This window comes from Saccopteryx bilineata, chromosome 9 (genome assembly GCF_036850765.1).
Source record: "Saccopteryx bilineata isolate mSacBil1 chromosome 9, mSacBil1_pri_phased_curated, whole genome shotgun sequence".
Classification (NCBI taxonomy): Eukaryota; Metazoa; Chordata; class Mammalia; order Chiroptera; family Emballonuridae; genus Saccopteryx; species Saccopteryx bilineata.
The window spans coordinates 37,465,686-37,480,206 of NC_089498.1; the positions used below are offsets into that span (position 1 = coordinate 37,465,686).

Genomic DNA, 14,521 nt, shown 5'->3' on the forward strand with positions numbered 1-14,521 from the left:
GGCTTGGTGAAGCTGAGATGGAGGGGCAGCTGTGTAGTCAGGACAGGAGGCTTCTTCCTGTGGGCTTTGGCCACCATGGCTGCCCGCAGCAGCTGGTTCCTGCAGCTGGGAGCCAAGTCAGACATGATAAATCTTTGTTAACAGCTGAGGAAGTGGACTTTAGAGCAGATTTTTCTGAGAGAGAGATGCTGACTATGAAGGGAAAGAGGTGGTCTGTGGGGGCCCAGGTGGCCTGAAGCTGAGGGCTCATCCATCAAGTTTGTGCAGCTTAATGGGGGTACCTTCCTGACACGAGAGCTCCCTCCAAAGCAGGCAGACTGTGCTCGGGGCCCGCTGGGTGGGGCAGTGAGTTACAGAAGGCTGTGTTTGATACTGCTGTCTCATGGGGATATATATGGTCGATATTTGACATCAGCTGCTTATTCAGGATGTATACCCATTTCTTATCTTTTGGCATTTACTTAAATTGGCTCGCATATTTGAAGACCATTGGTTACAAATTCCATTTAAACAAGCAGTTAAATATGAAATTGCTGAATTTGGGGGTTGTTAATGCAGGAATATTAATATTCAAAGATGTGAATTTTAAAACCCAGGAAGTGGAGGGACATTATTAAAACTTGACAATTATAGCAAAATGCTAGTCTGTAGCGTGGGGACCTTGGCTTTCTGGTTACTGTTAACTTGTGTATCAAGTTAATATGTAGGATTGGGCCTCTGATTGTGGCCCCTGGACTCTCCATGAGGGGGTGGGTTCTGAAGGGACAAGAACCCGCCTCAGCCTCTAGGATGGGTGGGGAGAGGGGGCTCTTCCAGGGCCTGGTTTCCAGGCCAGCCCCACGATCCTCCCTGGGTTGCAAACTGCAGGGGAGGCTGGTGGCCGGGGGCGGGGTGGTTGGGCTCATGGCATTACCCTTCATCACCCAGCCCACAGGTGGAGCCCACTAGGGCTTCTAGGACATCCTGCGCTTCTAGGGCACCCCCCCATGCCCCGGCACTGGTGGGTTTGCTGTTGTTTGTATACAATTACATGCACAGTGCCCAAAGCAAGGAATATCAAAATTTCATAGCCCTGAGTTAAATAAAGCCTATCAACACTGTGGGGAATGTCTTTGGGACCCTGCTGTGTGTGTCTGTGTTTTTCTGACTTGGTGTTTTTGTGTCTGCATGTGCATTTAGGTGAAAGTATGTGTTTCTGTACGTGTGTATACATTTGGGTGTGGGTCTTTGTGTGTCAGTCTATGTGTATACCTGTCTTGATGTGTGTGTGTCTGGGTGTGTCTGCATGTCTCTTGAGTGTGTATACCTGAGTCTGTGTGTATGTATGTGTCCACCTGGGTCTGTGAATACACACCCGTGTCCATCTGTGTATCTCTGAGTGCCTGTGTTGCATACACATCTGAGTATATCTGTGTGCACCTCTTTCACAGTGTGTGCTGTCTGTGTGTGAGTTCATCTTGTCCTGTTTATGTTCATGTTATCGGTGTGTCTGTGTTTGAGTGCTGGGTCGCTTTGCCACTTGGAGGTGCGTGGGCGCATCTGTGTATATGCACATACATTTTGTAAAGTGAAATTTTACTGGTGCGTTTGGCTGTTGAGGAGATAGGCCATTGCTTTTCCTAATGTCAAAGTGACATTTGGTGACTGGGAAGCAGAGTCTGTGTTGTCGCTTTGATTTATGTCATCTGTGGCTCAGTTCTTCGTACCTTGTTGGCTGCCTGTGGTCTGATATTTCACAAGTAGGGCTTTGATACATTTTGGTTGACTTTGAATTAAGTAGTTTTATATGTGTAGTTAGGAACCAAAAGCTTTGTCCATCTGCCTGCCCATACTCCTTCTCTTTTTCTTCCCCTGTCCGTGACCATCCTCATCAGGCTCAGCCAGGAGTGGGTGTGCCAACCTCACAACCATGGGAGTGGGTAGTTGTTTTCAAACACCAGTAATGAGGCCATGGAGAGTCCCTGGTTGGTCACAGGCCTGCACACCTCTGTGTGATAGCCTGACTCATGATGTCACAGGGCTGAGGATGCAGAGGGTTGAAAGCTTGCCAATCTTTCTCTGCTGAGGCCCGTTTTTTGTGCTAGGCCATGTCATGCCTCCCCAGCTGTCTTACTGATAGTTGGAGCTGTGGATTGCACGTGATGCAGAGTGCCAGGGATATGCTTTGATCTGATCCTTTCGTCTCCTAGGGCCCCTTTTCAATTATGCTCATCCTATCTAAAGACAACTTTTGGCTTTATAGATTTTTCTTTATTCAGTGTTTGCTTCTTATATCATTGATTTCTGATCTTTTTAATTTCATTCTAATATCTTTAGGTTTATTTGTTCTTTAGCTTCTTGAGAAAGAAGAAAGGGACATTCTTGTGATGAGAACTTAGATCATTATTTTCAGTGTTCTTTTCCACTAAATACATTTAGAGCTATAAATTTTCCTCTAAGTACTATTTTAGCTGCATTTCACTGGTTATATTTTATGGGCTTATTTTCTAATTCCATTATTTCTTTATTGCACAGTGGCTATTTAGAAGTCTTAATTTCCAAAAAATGTGGAATTTTATATTCTTTCTGTTACTGATTTCTAGTTTCCTTCTACTGTAATCAGTGAAAACTTTCTGTATTTTAGCACTTTGAAATGTGTTAAAACTTCCAGCATGTGATCAGTAAGATAAATGTTTCTCAGGTACTTGAAGAGAGCATGTGTTCTGCACTTGTTGGCTGACGTGCTCTGTGTATGTCAGTTAAGTCAGGTTGGTTAATTGTAATTGTTCATATCTTCTGCATCTTTCCTGATTTCTTGGCTTATTCTATCAGAAGAAAAGGTATGACCAGATCTCTATGCTTTGTGGATTTATTCTCTCATTCTGTCAGTTTTATAAATGGACTTTTGTTAAAATAAGATTTTTCATACAATAAGATTCATTACGTGCATAATTCAGTAAGTTTTAAAAAACAGCTTTATTGGGATATAATTTACATACACTGCAGTTGACCCCTTAAAGTGTATGATTAAATGGCTTCTGTATATTTATACTATAGATTAATTCAGTTATTCTCCAATCAGTTTAGAATATTTTCATCATCTGAAAAGAGACCCTATACCCATTAGGAGTTGTTCCCTATTTCCCTAGCAACAACTAATTTACTTTCTGACTTCATGAATTTACCTACTCTAGCACTTTGTATAAATGGAATCATGTAATATGTGGCCTTTTTTGTATGGTTTCCTTCATTTAGCATGCTTTCAGAGTTCATCCATGTTGTAGCATGCATCAGTTTTGCTCATATTTATGGCTGAAAAATATTCCAGTCTATAAATATATACCACATTTGTTTATCAGTTTTTGAACACTTGGTTGTTTCTACCTTTTAGCTGTTAAGAATAATGCTGCAATGGACATTGATATACAAGTTTTTGTGCGAACAAATGCATTCAAGTCCCTTGTGTATATACCTAACAATGGAATTTCTGAGTCTTGTGGTAACTCTATATTAAACTTTTTGAGGAATTATCAAACTATGGTATTTTCCAAAGTGACTGTTCTAACTTATATTCCCTTCAGTAATGTATGAAGGTTTCAGTTTCTTCACATTTTCACCAACACTTGTTATTATCTATCTTTTTTTATTGTAGCCATGTAAATGGCTATGAAATAGTATCTCATTATGATTTTATTTGTATCAATATTTTCCTGATAGCTAATGATGAGCATATTTTTTGTGTGCTTATATGCCCTTTGTACATCTCCTTTAGAGAAATGTCTATTCAGACTCTTTTGCCCATTTTTAAATTGTGTTGTAATTTTATTGTTATTATTATAAAAGTTCTATATATATTCTGGATACTATACCTGTATAATTTGTGGAAAATTTCTTCCATTCTGTATGTTGTCTTTTCACTTTCTTGAAGTGTCCTGTGACACACAAAAGTTTTTTATTTTGATGTTCAGTTTATCTATTTTTCTTCAGTTGCATGTGCTTTAGGTGTCTTTATCTAAGAAACTTTTATCTAATCCAAGGCCATAAAGATTTATACCCATGTTTTCTTCTAAGAGTTTTATAGTTTTAGCTCTTAACGTTCAGGTCTTTGGTCTAGTTGGAGTTAATTTTTGTATATGGTGTGAGGTAAGGATCCAATTTCATTCTTTTCCATGTGGATATCCAGTTGTTTCAGCACCATTTGTTGAAAAGACTTTTTACCCCATTGCATTTTCTTGGCACCCTTGTCAAAAATCAGTTGATCATGGACAAATATTGTATAATTCCACTGACATGAAATAGTCATATTCACAGAGACATAATATAGAACAGTGGTTTCTAGCAGCTGGGGTGAACAAGGAATGGGGAGTTTGTGTTTAATGGGTACAGAGTTTTAGTATGGGATGTTAAAAAAGTTCTGGAGAAGGATAGTGCTGATGGTTGTACAATTGTGTGAATGTATTTAATGCCTTTGAACTGTATACTTAAAAATGGCTAAATGTACAGCATAGTCAATATTTCAATAACTATGTATGGTGCTAGGTGAATACTGGAAATATTAGGGAGAACACTCTAAAGTATATGAAACTACCACCTGAAACTAACGCAAAATAACATCAAACATAAACTATTATTGAAAAATAAAATTTTAAAATGGTTTAAATGGTACAATTTATGTTATGTGTATTTTACCACAATAAAAAAATTATTGGGCCTTACCAGGCAGTGGCACAGTGGATAGAGTATTGGCCTGGGATGCAGGGGACCCAGGTTTGAAACTGAGGTTACTGGCTTGAACGTGATCTCATCCGGCTTGAGTGTGGGCTCACCAGCTTGAACACAGGGTTGCTGACTTGAGCATGGGATCATAGACATAACCACATAGTTGCTGGCTTGAAGCCCAAAGTCACTAGCTTGAGTCTAAGGTCACTGGCTTGAGCAAGGGGTCACTGGCTTGGCTGGAGCCCCCAGTCAAGGCACATATAAAAAAGCAATCAATGAACAATTAAGGTGCTGCAACAAAAAATTGATGCTTCATATCTCTCTCCTTTCCTGTTTGTCTGTCCCCCCCCCTCTCTCTCTCACTAAAAAATAAAAATGAAAAAAAAATCAATTGACCATAAATGTATAGGTTTATTTTTGGGTTCTTAATTTTATTCTATTTGTATATATGTATATATTGTATATTTGTATATATTGTATATATGTCTATCTTTATTCCAGTACCACACTGTCTTTCTTACAGTAAGTTTTTAAGTCATAAAGTGTCAATTCTCAGATTCATTTCTCTTTTTCAAGATTATTTTGACTATTTTTTTTTTTTTTATATTTTTCTGAAGTTGGAAATGGAGAGGCAGTCAGACAGACTCCCACATGCGCCCGACCGGGATCCACCCGGCATGCTCTGCCCATCTGGGGCATCGCTTTGTTGCAACCAGAGCCATTCTAGTGCCTGAAGCAGAGGCCACAGAGCCATCCCCAGCACCCGGGCCAACCTTGCTCCAATGGAGCCTTGGCTGCGGTAGGGGAAGAGAGAGACAGAGGGGAAAGAGAGGGGGAGGGGTGGAGAAGCAGATGGGCGCCCCTCCTGTGTGCCCTGGCCAGGAATCGAACCCGGGACTCCTGCATGCCAGGCTGACACTCTACCACTGAGCCAACCGGCCAGGGCCTATTTTGACTATTTTAAGATTACTTTTCTAACTTTTGTAAAGAAGCCACCTGGGTTTTGTGGAAATTGCATTAAATCTGTTTATCAATTGTCATCTTACAAAAATTAATTCTTCCAATCCATTAACATGGGATGCTTATCCATTTATTAAGTCCTTCTTTAATTTTGGGGACTATTTTATAGTTTTTAGTATATGAGTCTTGAACATTTTTTGTTAAATTTATTCCTAATATTTTCTTTTTGATGATATTGTTAACAGAATTGTTTTCTGAATTCCATTTTCAGATTATTTGTTGCTAGTGTGTAGAAATACAACTGATTTTTGTATGTTGATCATATATCTTGTACACTTGTAGAACTTGTTTAATAGGTATTTTTTGTGTATGTGAGAATTGCTTAGATTTTCTATCTACAAGATCATGTCATCTACAGAGGTAGTTTAACTTCTTTCTGTTTAGTCTCAATGCCTTTTCTTTAATGATTGACCTGGCTAGAACCCCCTATAAAATGTTGAATAGAGGTGGAGAAAGAGGACATCTTTGCTGTATTCCTCATCTTAGGGAAAAGGGTTTTAGTCTTTGACTATCAAGTATGGTGTTGGCTATGGGGAATTTGTAGATAAACTTTAATCAGGTTGTATTCTTCTTTTCCAGGTTCATTAAGTTTTGAGGGGTTTTTTAAATCATGAAAAGGTGTTGGATTTTGTAAGATGCCTTTTCTATATCTATGTGGCTTGTCCCATATCTATTAATGTTGATTATATTGGTTATTTTTATACATTAAAGTAACTTTATATTCCTGGGATAAATCCCACTTGGCCATAGTCCATATCCATTTTATATGTTGATTTATTCTATTTGCCATTTTGTTGTTCATTTCTGTATATCATATGTTGTTTTTCTCCCAGCTTCTCCATTGCTACCTTTTGTATTTACTTGGTTTTCTTTGTAGTATATTGTTTTGATTTGTATCTATCTCATCTCCTTTTTTTATGTTTTAGTTATTTTCTTAGTTGTTGACTCAGGGGATTACAAATTACCTCTTAAACTTATAAATCACAATCTAGTTTGTATTAATGTCAACTTAATTTCAATAGTATACAAAAGCTTTGCTCCTATATAGCTCCATTTCTCCACTCCTTTATGCTATTATTGCATATAGATCACATCTTTGTATTTTTGTGCTTATTAACATAGATTTATCATTATTGCTTTATGTAATTGTCTTTTAATTTAGGAGAAAAAAAAGGTGTTATAACCAAAATACATTTACATTGTCTTTTTTTTTTTTACATTTAGACTATCTTTATATTTACTCATGTAACTACCTTAACCTTCATGTTCATTTGAATTACTCTTTAGTGTCCTTTCATTACAGCTTGAAGAGTTTCCTTTAGTTATTTCTTGTAAGATAGGTCTCTCAGCAATGAAATCTCTTGGTTTTTGTTCCTCTGAGACTTTTTTATTTTTGCTTCATTTTTGAAGCATAGCTTTGCTGAATATAGAATCTTGGTTGATGGTGTTTTCTTTCAGCCTGTTGAATAAATACGTCATCCCACTGCCTTCTAGCCTCTATAGTTTCTGATAAGTAAGCAGCCATCAATTTTATTGAGGATTCCCCGTGTGTGATGAGTTGCTTTTCTCTTGCTACTTTCAAGATTTTCTGTTTGTCTTTTGACAGTTTGAGTATGATGTGTCTAAGTGTAGATCTCTTTGAATTTATTCTATTTGGAGTTCATATAGCTTTATGAATCTGTAAATCAGTGTTTTTCATTAAATTGGCAAATTTTAGAGTTTTTTTTCCCAAATATTCTTTTGCTGTCTCGTTTTCTTATGAGACTCCCATTATGAATAAGAAGCTATGCTGTCTGCCTAGTGAGGGGGGAAGATCGCAGCTTGTTCTGCGTCTGATCCCACTCAGAGGACATTTCCTGGGCTATCATGTCTGTTGCAGGAGTAAACACACCTTATATGGGCTAGCAGGTCATTAAATTAAAGTTTAGGGCCCCCTCTTGGTCGTGGTTTGTATGTCTTCAATGAGATATTGTATCAATACTTCTTTCTGGGAGATGATAAACCATTGAACTGATGAGTTTGATTTGTTTTTCCTCCATAGGTTCAATGTCAACAACACCATTCTTCACCCAGAGATCGTGGAATGGTAAGTACAACCTGTGGCTACGCTGGCTGTTCGTTGTTACTCTGGCTCAGCTCAGGAAGGTGGAAGACCCTGCTGTGTCTGCCTACTCCAACTCAGAGGGCCCCTCAGACAAGCCAGTTCTCTGAACCTCATCTCTCAGATTCTTCTCTCTCCTTTGTTTTGTTAGTTTGTTTTTTTTGAAAGGGCATGAATCACTTGAATGTCAATTAAATTTCTCTTATCTTTTTCTTTTATTTTCAGTCTTTGAAAGCTCCTACTGCAAATAAGACAACTTTATATAGCTCACTTAAAGTAGTGAAAAGAGTAAAAATAAATATCATACATAATCCTGTTATCAGAAAGGTAAACATGTTTTTGTCAAGTCTTGCATCTGTCTTGAGTAGTTGGCATCCTGTTATACATGTTCTTATGTTGTCTTCTTTCTTTCCTTGGTGGTGTCAGCAGCCCCTACCTGCAGCATAACTGATTTCTGGTAGGTTACAGCAGGACAGGCTTTCTCGGTTGGGTATTGCCTCTGTGGGTCCTGGTAGTGGCCCTTCAGCTCTGCGTGCCATCAGTTTTCTTCCTAACCATCAAGTCGCTCTTTGACAGCACCGAAGTGTTTGCATTTGTGATATGGCTGCACCTACTCTGAATGTAAGAGAGAGGTTTTGCCATACCATCACCTGACTGGGAAGCGTGCAGACTCCTCATGTCTGATGTTAAGGCCATATGGTTACGTTTTCCCATCTAGCTGGGAGAGCTCGCTCACCTAGTCTTGGAGCTTGGAAACACTGTGACCTGGAGAGTGAGTAGGAGTTGGCTGGTGACGTGGGGGGAAGCATGGAGTGGGGCAGAAGGAGAGAAGGATCCAGTCTGCGGGACCACTTGTTCAAAGGCTGGAGACAAGAGAAAGGGTAATGGCCTCGTGTGGCCAGTGCAGAGCCACACACTGGGCAGGTGGCTCCACGGGGTGGTTGCCGAGTTGGGTAGGGGCTGAGTCGGCATGGTGTCGGCTTAGACTTCATCTTGAGAATACTGAGAACCAAGGGAAACCTTTGAAAGATTTAAGCAGGAGAATGGTAGGATCTGGTTTACATTTAAAAAAATCATTTTGGCTTCAGACTAGAGGCTGAATCGTAGAGCAAGAGTGGGAACAGGTTATCAGCTAGGAGGCTATTGCAGGGTCTTGGTGGCAATGGATGGTGATGTGACAGAGTCAACAGACAGAGTGTTAGTCAAGGGGAATGCTCTTGGGAGGAACCTATTGCCCAGCTGAGTGAAAGGTGTTGTTGAAGGTGACTCTGGGTTTTTGTCCTGTACAGCTGGGGACAAAAGATGGTGATGGCTGAGAGGGGCAGGTTTCGTGGCAGATCAGGGACTTATTTGGAAAAGTGTTGATTTTGAGTCAGGTGTCAGTGGAAGAGAGGCTGGGCGGGATATGAAGATCCAAAGGCTGTTGATAGTCAGGGGTACTGCCCACTAGGGGAGCCACGACCAGCCGAGCTCTGTCAGCAGCCCAGTGCCCATCACGGCCACTCACTGTGAGGGTGGGGCCCATGTCCTTCCAGTACACGGCTGCCTCTTGTTTCCATCGAGTAACAACTGCCTGGCCCATCTCTAGCCCCCAGTTGGCAGAATAAATCCTGGCTACTCAGGAATGGGCCAAGTCCGTTACACGCCACGTGTGGCATTCCCTCCTGGCTGCTTACAGTTGGATGCTTTCGAGCCTATGGCTGGATCATGTGCTCCAGCATCTCCTAAGGGATAAGCCATTAGTTCATCACTTTAGAACAGGCGCGCTTTAATTCTAATGACATTTCCAAGGCTCTGAAGTGGATTCTGCATTCATAAGACTACTTCCCAACTTTATTAAAGCCAGCAGCCGGAAGGACTTATTTGGCATTTGATGGCAGTAGAACTGTTTTAGAAATGTCACATTGTCCTTACTGCCTCAGGGGTGTGTTTTAATAGTGTGGGTGCTGGCATCTGCAGTGACTGCAGTCACTCGCAGTGAGAGCCCTGGTAGTCGTGGTCACTGCGTCCCTCTAGTCACTGAAGGGAGGCTTCTGGGTGGGAGGGTGGGCAGGTCCCTCGCTTATAGGAGAGGGGCGCTTTCCCTAACCTTCAGTTGTGACTCGATGCATCTTTGGGTGCCTGTGCCCTGGATGCTTTTACCATCCTCAGTCTCTAGGCCACATGGAGAGAAGCTGCCTGGGGTAGTGGAGAATCCACCCACTTGGCAAATGCAGATCCTAACCGCAACCTGCTCCCCTGGGAAAGTCACTTACCTTTTCTGAGCCCAGCTTCTTCAGCTGTGAAATGTAGAAGGGGCAGCTCCTAACACCCACAGTGTGTACGCAGAGGTTCACCACGCTTCTTAGGCCGTTCGGACTGCCCTCACTCGTTACCACAGACCAGGCACCTTATAAACAACAGACGCTTATTTCTCACGGTTCTGGAGGCTGGAAGTCCAAGTTCAGCGCGTGTCTGGTGAGGACCCACTTGCTGGTTCCTAGATGGCCATCCTCTCGCTGTGTCCTCACTTGGCAGAAGGGACAGGGAGCTCTCAGGATTCTCTTTTTATAAAGGCTCTAGTCCCATCCATCTGAGCTCTGTACGAATGGCTGAATCACCTCCCAAAGAGCCCACTTCCAAATACCAACACACTTGAATTTAGGAGGGAGACAAGTATTCAGTCTGTGTAGTACTGAGCCTCAGTTTCTTCTACAGAGTAGAAGTGGTCTCCTGTGATGGGTGCCTGGAGAATTCACTGATAGCCCAAATGCGAACACATCTGAATAATAGTGGCTGTCGCCTTTTTAGACTTCCTGTGTTCAAGCGATTCTGCTAAGCACTTGACACATGTCACTTTATTTAAAGAGGTATTTTATATATGTTATAAGGCAGGTACTCTATTATCCCAATGCTGCAGATGAGAAAACTGAGGTGATCTGCCCAAGAAAAATCCAGGAGCTGAGCCCAGGCTGATGCTTCTGGGATCCTCTCTGCCCCCTTGCAGCTCTGAGGAGCACCCTGTAGGGCAGGGGACCTGCTTGAGTGTCAGCCTTTCTCTCAGTTCACTCTTAGCCACTGGACATGCAGGGGTGTGGATTTTGTGTGAGGGCAGGATGTGGTGGGGCGGGGGGCCAGCACCGTGCCTCCTGCCACCGGCACGCACCCGGCTCCTGCTCAGTGGCCCGGCTGATGGGGAGGCGGTGAGCAGCCTCTCCCAGTGCTCTCCGAGCTTCCTTTCTCATTTTTGTTTGGGTGTCATTCATTTCCTTTTGGTGACTGCTTTATTGTTTTCCATTCTCTCAAGCAGTGCCTTTTGATTTCCTGTAAATTCCTCTATAATCATGCTCTTCCCCACAAACATGAGATCATAACTGATAATTTCTCTTCTTGCGCTGGGTATTGCTGTTTGAATGTGGAGGTCAAAAGTTGAAACTTAATAAGAGCTGGCGTCTCACTTCCATAATTTAGGCTGTGGTTCTCCTTTCCTGTTCTGCAGATGATTAAATTGATCTGAAGGTAGGATGGGAAATAAAAAGGGCTGCTTTTGTACTGTCTAATAGTGCAGTACCTTGGATTTCAGTTAAGTACCTCCGGAAGCATCACAGGGGAGCTAGCCTGTCGGCAAGTGTTGTGTGCCTTCTTGGGTTTTAAGTGAGACCGAGGAATTGAGTCATAGGCTGGTTTTAGAACTGTTAATTACACCGAGCAAAGGTGTCTTGCATGTATTAATCAGACAGAGGAGTAACAGATCTCTTCCTACCCCCTTTCTGTGCTCCGGAGATGGTGAGGTGTGGATGGTTTCGGGGCAGAAGCCCACCAGGACCCTACGTCCTGGGGTTGTGGCAGTACGTCCCAAATTAGAGAAGGTACATAGGTGATGACCTAGATTCTTGGTGTGCTTGTGGAAAGTATTCCAGAAGAGATGCTTCCTTTGTCTCCCAACGGACAGCCATTTAACCCTAAGTTAACAAGAAACCCAAGTGGGAAGCAGGATTGTAAGCAGAGTGGGAACTTGACATACGGTGGGCCCCAAGACGGGACACTGGATGTGGGAGCATCAGGCCCTGGTCTGGGGCGTGGGGGTGGAACTCCCACACCTGCCCCACATGTGGATTTCACCGTCTCAGGCACACTAGGCTGATAGATGCACGATGCCACCATTACTTCATGGCTCTGGTTTCTCTGAGCAGACTTACTGATTAAGCCTCGTGAAGATAACGTCATTCCAACCAGCTCTTTGTTTCCTGCCCCTGCTACTGGGATTTTACCCCTCGCATCGCTGGATCATGGAGTGGAAGGCATGGTCTTGGGGGTCCTGTGGAATTGAATTTTCACCCACCTCCCCCACACGTTCATCTTCAAGAGAGATAGAATTCCTGTCCTTTCAGATGGGTTTTGTTGAACAACACTGTGGTGGCACTTGGATGCTTAGAGACTGATTTTTTGGAGCTACTTCATCCTGTCTTGCTACTGTTTGCATCAAGTGGAGCGTTCAGACCTCAGTTAACTAATGTCTTCATCCTGGGTTTAATGCCCAGAGGCAGTTTTGTGACCTGTGAATATTTAAGGGGGAAAACGATTGCACAGATGGATCTCCGTGTAGCCTGGTTTTTGTCGTTTCAGGGTTGCTGCAGAAAACTCCAGACCTTTGTCCCCTAGCCCCCCCCCCCACTACCCCACCCGTGGTGCTGCCTGTCAACGCAGGCAGCCCCTGGGGTGAGCTGATGCTCGCTGGCATGGCTGGGAGCCAGGGACGCTGTGTGAGCGCTCGTCTCCTTCACACGGCAGGCACCTCCTCTGGCCGCTGGAGGAGCCCGCACTGCCTCCTGTCCAGACTTCTTAAGTGGCGTCAGGGTCGTCTTGCCCTGAGCCTTGGTCCTCTGATGCTTCATGGAGGAGGTGACCTTTGTCCTCTCCTGGGGATAGAAACCTTGCAGATTACATTTCTAACCACGACCCCACACATCCTTGGACCAGATCATGTCGGGGCTGAGTGTGACCCTAAGCATCCTTCGCTCCAGAGGCCGTTGGGCCTGCAGGGCTGGACCGTGGTGCCATCCCTCTTCCCTTATCTTTTTTGTGCTCAGGAGTCATGGAAATAGCCTCATCAGATTCAGAGCAGTGAATTCTTCCCGAAGATGGGGAGAAACTGCAGAATGCTGGAAAGGCTTATTATTTGCTGCAGTAATCTTAGAGGTTTCCGGTGCTTGAGTCGTGGAGGTGGCTGGGAGAGGCGTCGGGCCCCGGGTGCCCGTGGGTAACTGGGGAAGCTCGTGCACAGCAGAGGGCTCTGTTCAGGGCCTTTGCAGCCTGGGTTAAATTGGGCCAGGCCATTGCTCAGCCGGGCAGTTTTCTCCAGAGGACTGCCTTGGTGGGATGATTTGCCCTGGTTCAATTTTTGTTGTTGTTGTTGTTGTGACTAAAATATAAGTCCTGAGGACATCAGCTAGAAGCCTAGTTTGTCGTCTTCCCCAAAGTAAATTGGAAAAGAAAGCAGGACTCTGGTCCTCGACGGCTGAAAATGTGTTAACACCTCTGACAGGCGGAGAGCGGGGTTTGGACTCGGCCTCTCCTTTCTCCTCCGCTCATGGTGTGCTTCTCCCTGATCATCGTCCAGAACCAGGAGCTCCGGCTTTGGGACGGGTGGAGAGACTGTGATGGGCTCCTGGCGTCTCAAATCCCAGGGCTGCTGCTTCCTACCTCTGCGGCTGGGGGCAAGGCAGTGTGGTGGGAGTATGGGCTGCTGTGCCCCTGTCTTGCCCAGGGCTTACCAGACTGAGGGACCTCCCACACTGACCTGGGGAACTCCCCCCGGGATGCGGGGAGAGGAGAAGGCCTTCTTTTTTGAAATGAGGCCATTATCTCTCCTTGTTGAAAGTCAGGTGTTTCCAGCTGTGGTACAATGCTTAGGTCTTATTTCTTTTTTTTTTTTTTTTTTTTTCATTTTTTCTGAAGCTGGAAATGGGGAGAGACAGTCAGACAGACTCCCGCATGCGCCCGACCGGGATCCACCCGGCACGCCCACCAGGGGCGACGCTCTGCCCACCAGGGGGCGATAATCTGCCCATCCTGGGCGTCGCCATGTTGCGACCAGAGCCACTCTAGCGCCTGGGGCAGAGGCCACAGAGCCATCCCCAGCGCCCGGGCCATCTTTGCTCCAATGGAGCCTTGGCTGCGGGAGGGGAAGAGAGAGACAGAGAGGAAAGCGCGGCGGAGGGGTGGAGAAGCAAATGGGCGCTTCTCCTGTGTGCCCTGGCCGGGAATCGAACCCGGGTCCTCCGCACGCTAGGCCGACGCTCTACCGCTGAGCCAACCGGCCAGGGCCCAGGTCTTATTTCTAAGTGCAGTTCCTGTGTGCCTGCCCTGAGCCAGGCACTGTTCTGGCCCTGGGCTGCCCTCCAGGGTTATGGCCTGGGGGAGGTTTACGTGAAAAAGAGATTACCAGTATGATAGTTTACTGAGGATTCCTAGAGGGGAACACAGACAGCCTGCTTAGTCTGGTATGGGGGATGGAGGGAGCACCTCCTTCACCTTGCGAAAGGTGCCTTTCTGGTGGGAACAGGAGGGTGAAAGGTCAGCCATGAGTATCAGCAAGTTCCAGGAAGAGGAGTCAGCTCTGGCAATGAGTGGGGGCGGGGCCCGGAGAGCCTCAGGAGTCATCCTTCAGTTTTAACTTCATCCCTAGGACATCTAGAGGGCACTGAAGGCTTTGAGCAAGGA

The 14,521-nt window shown here is 44.4% G+C and overlaps 1 protein-coding gene across 1 annotated transcript in view; it reads left to right on the top strand.

Moving 5' to 3' along the window:
• PEPD (peptidase D) overlaps nt 1–14,521 on the top strand; it is a 118,595-nt gene that overhangs the window by 32,284 nt on the left and 71,790 nt on the right. The window contains exon 7 of the mRNA XM_066243278.1: nt 7,760–7,804. Within this exon, the coding sequence (XP_066099375.1) occupies nt 7,760–7,804 (45 nt within the window). The remainder of the gene's footprint in view (nt 1–7,759; nt 7,805–14,521) is intronic.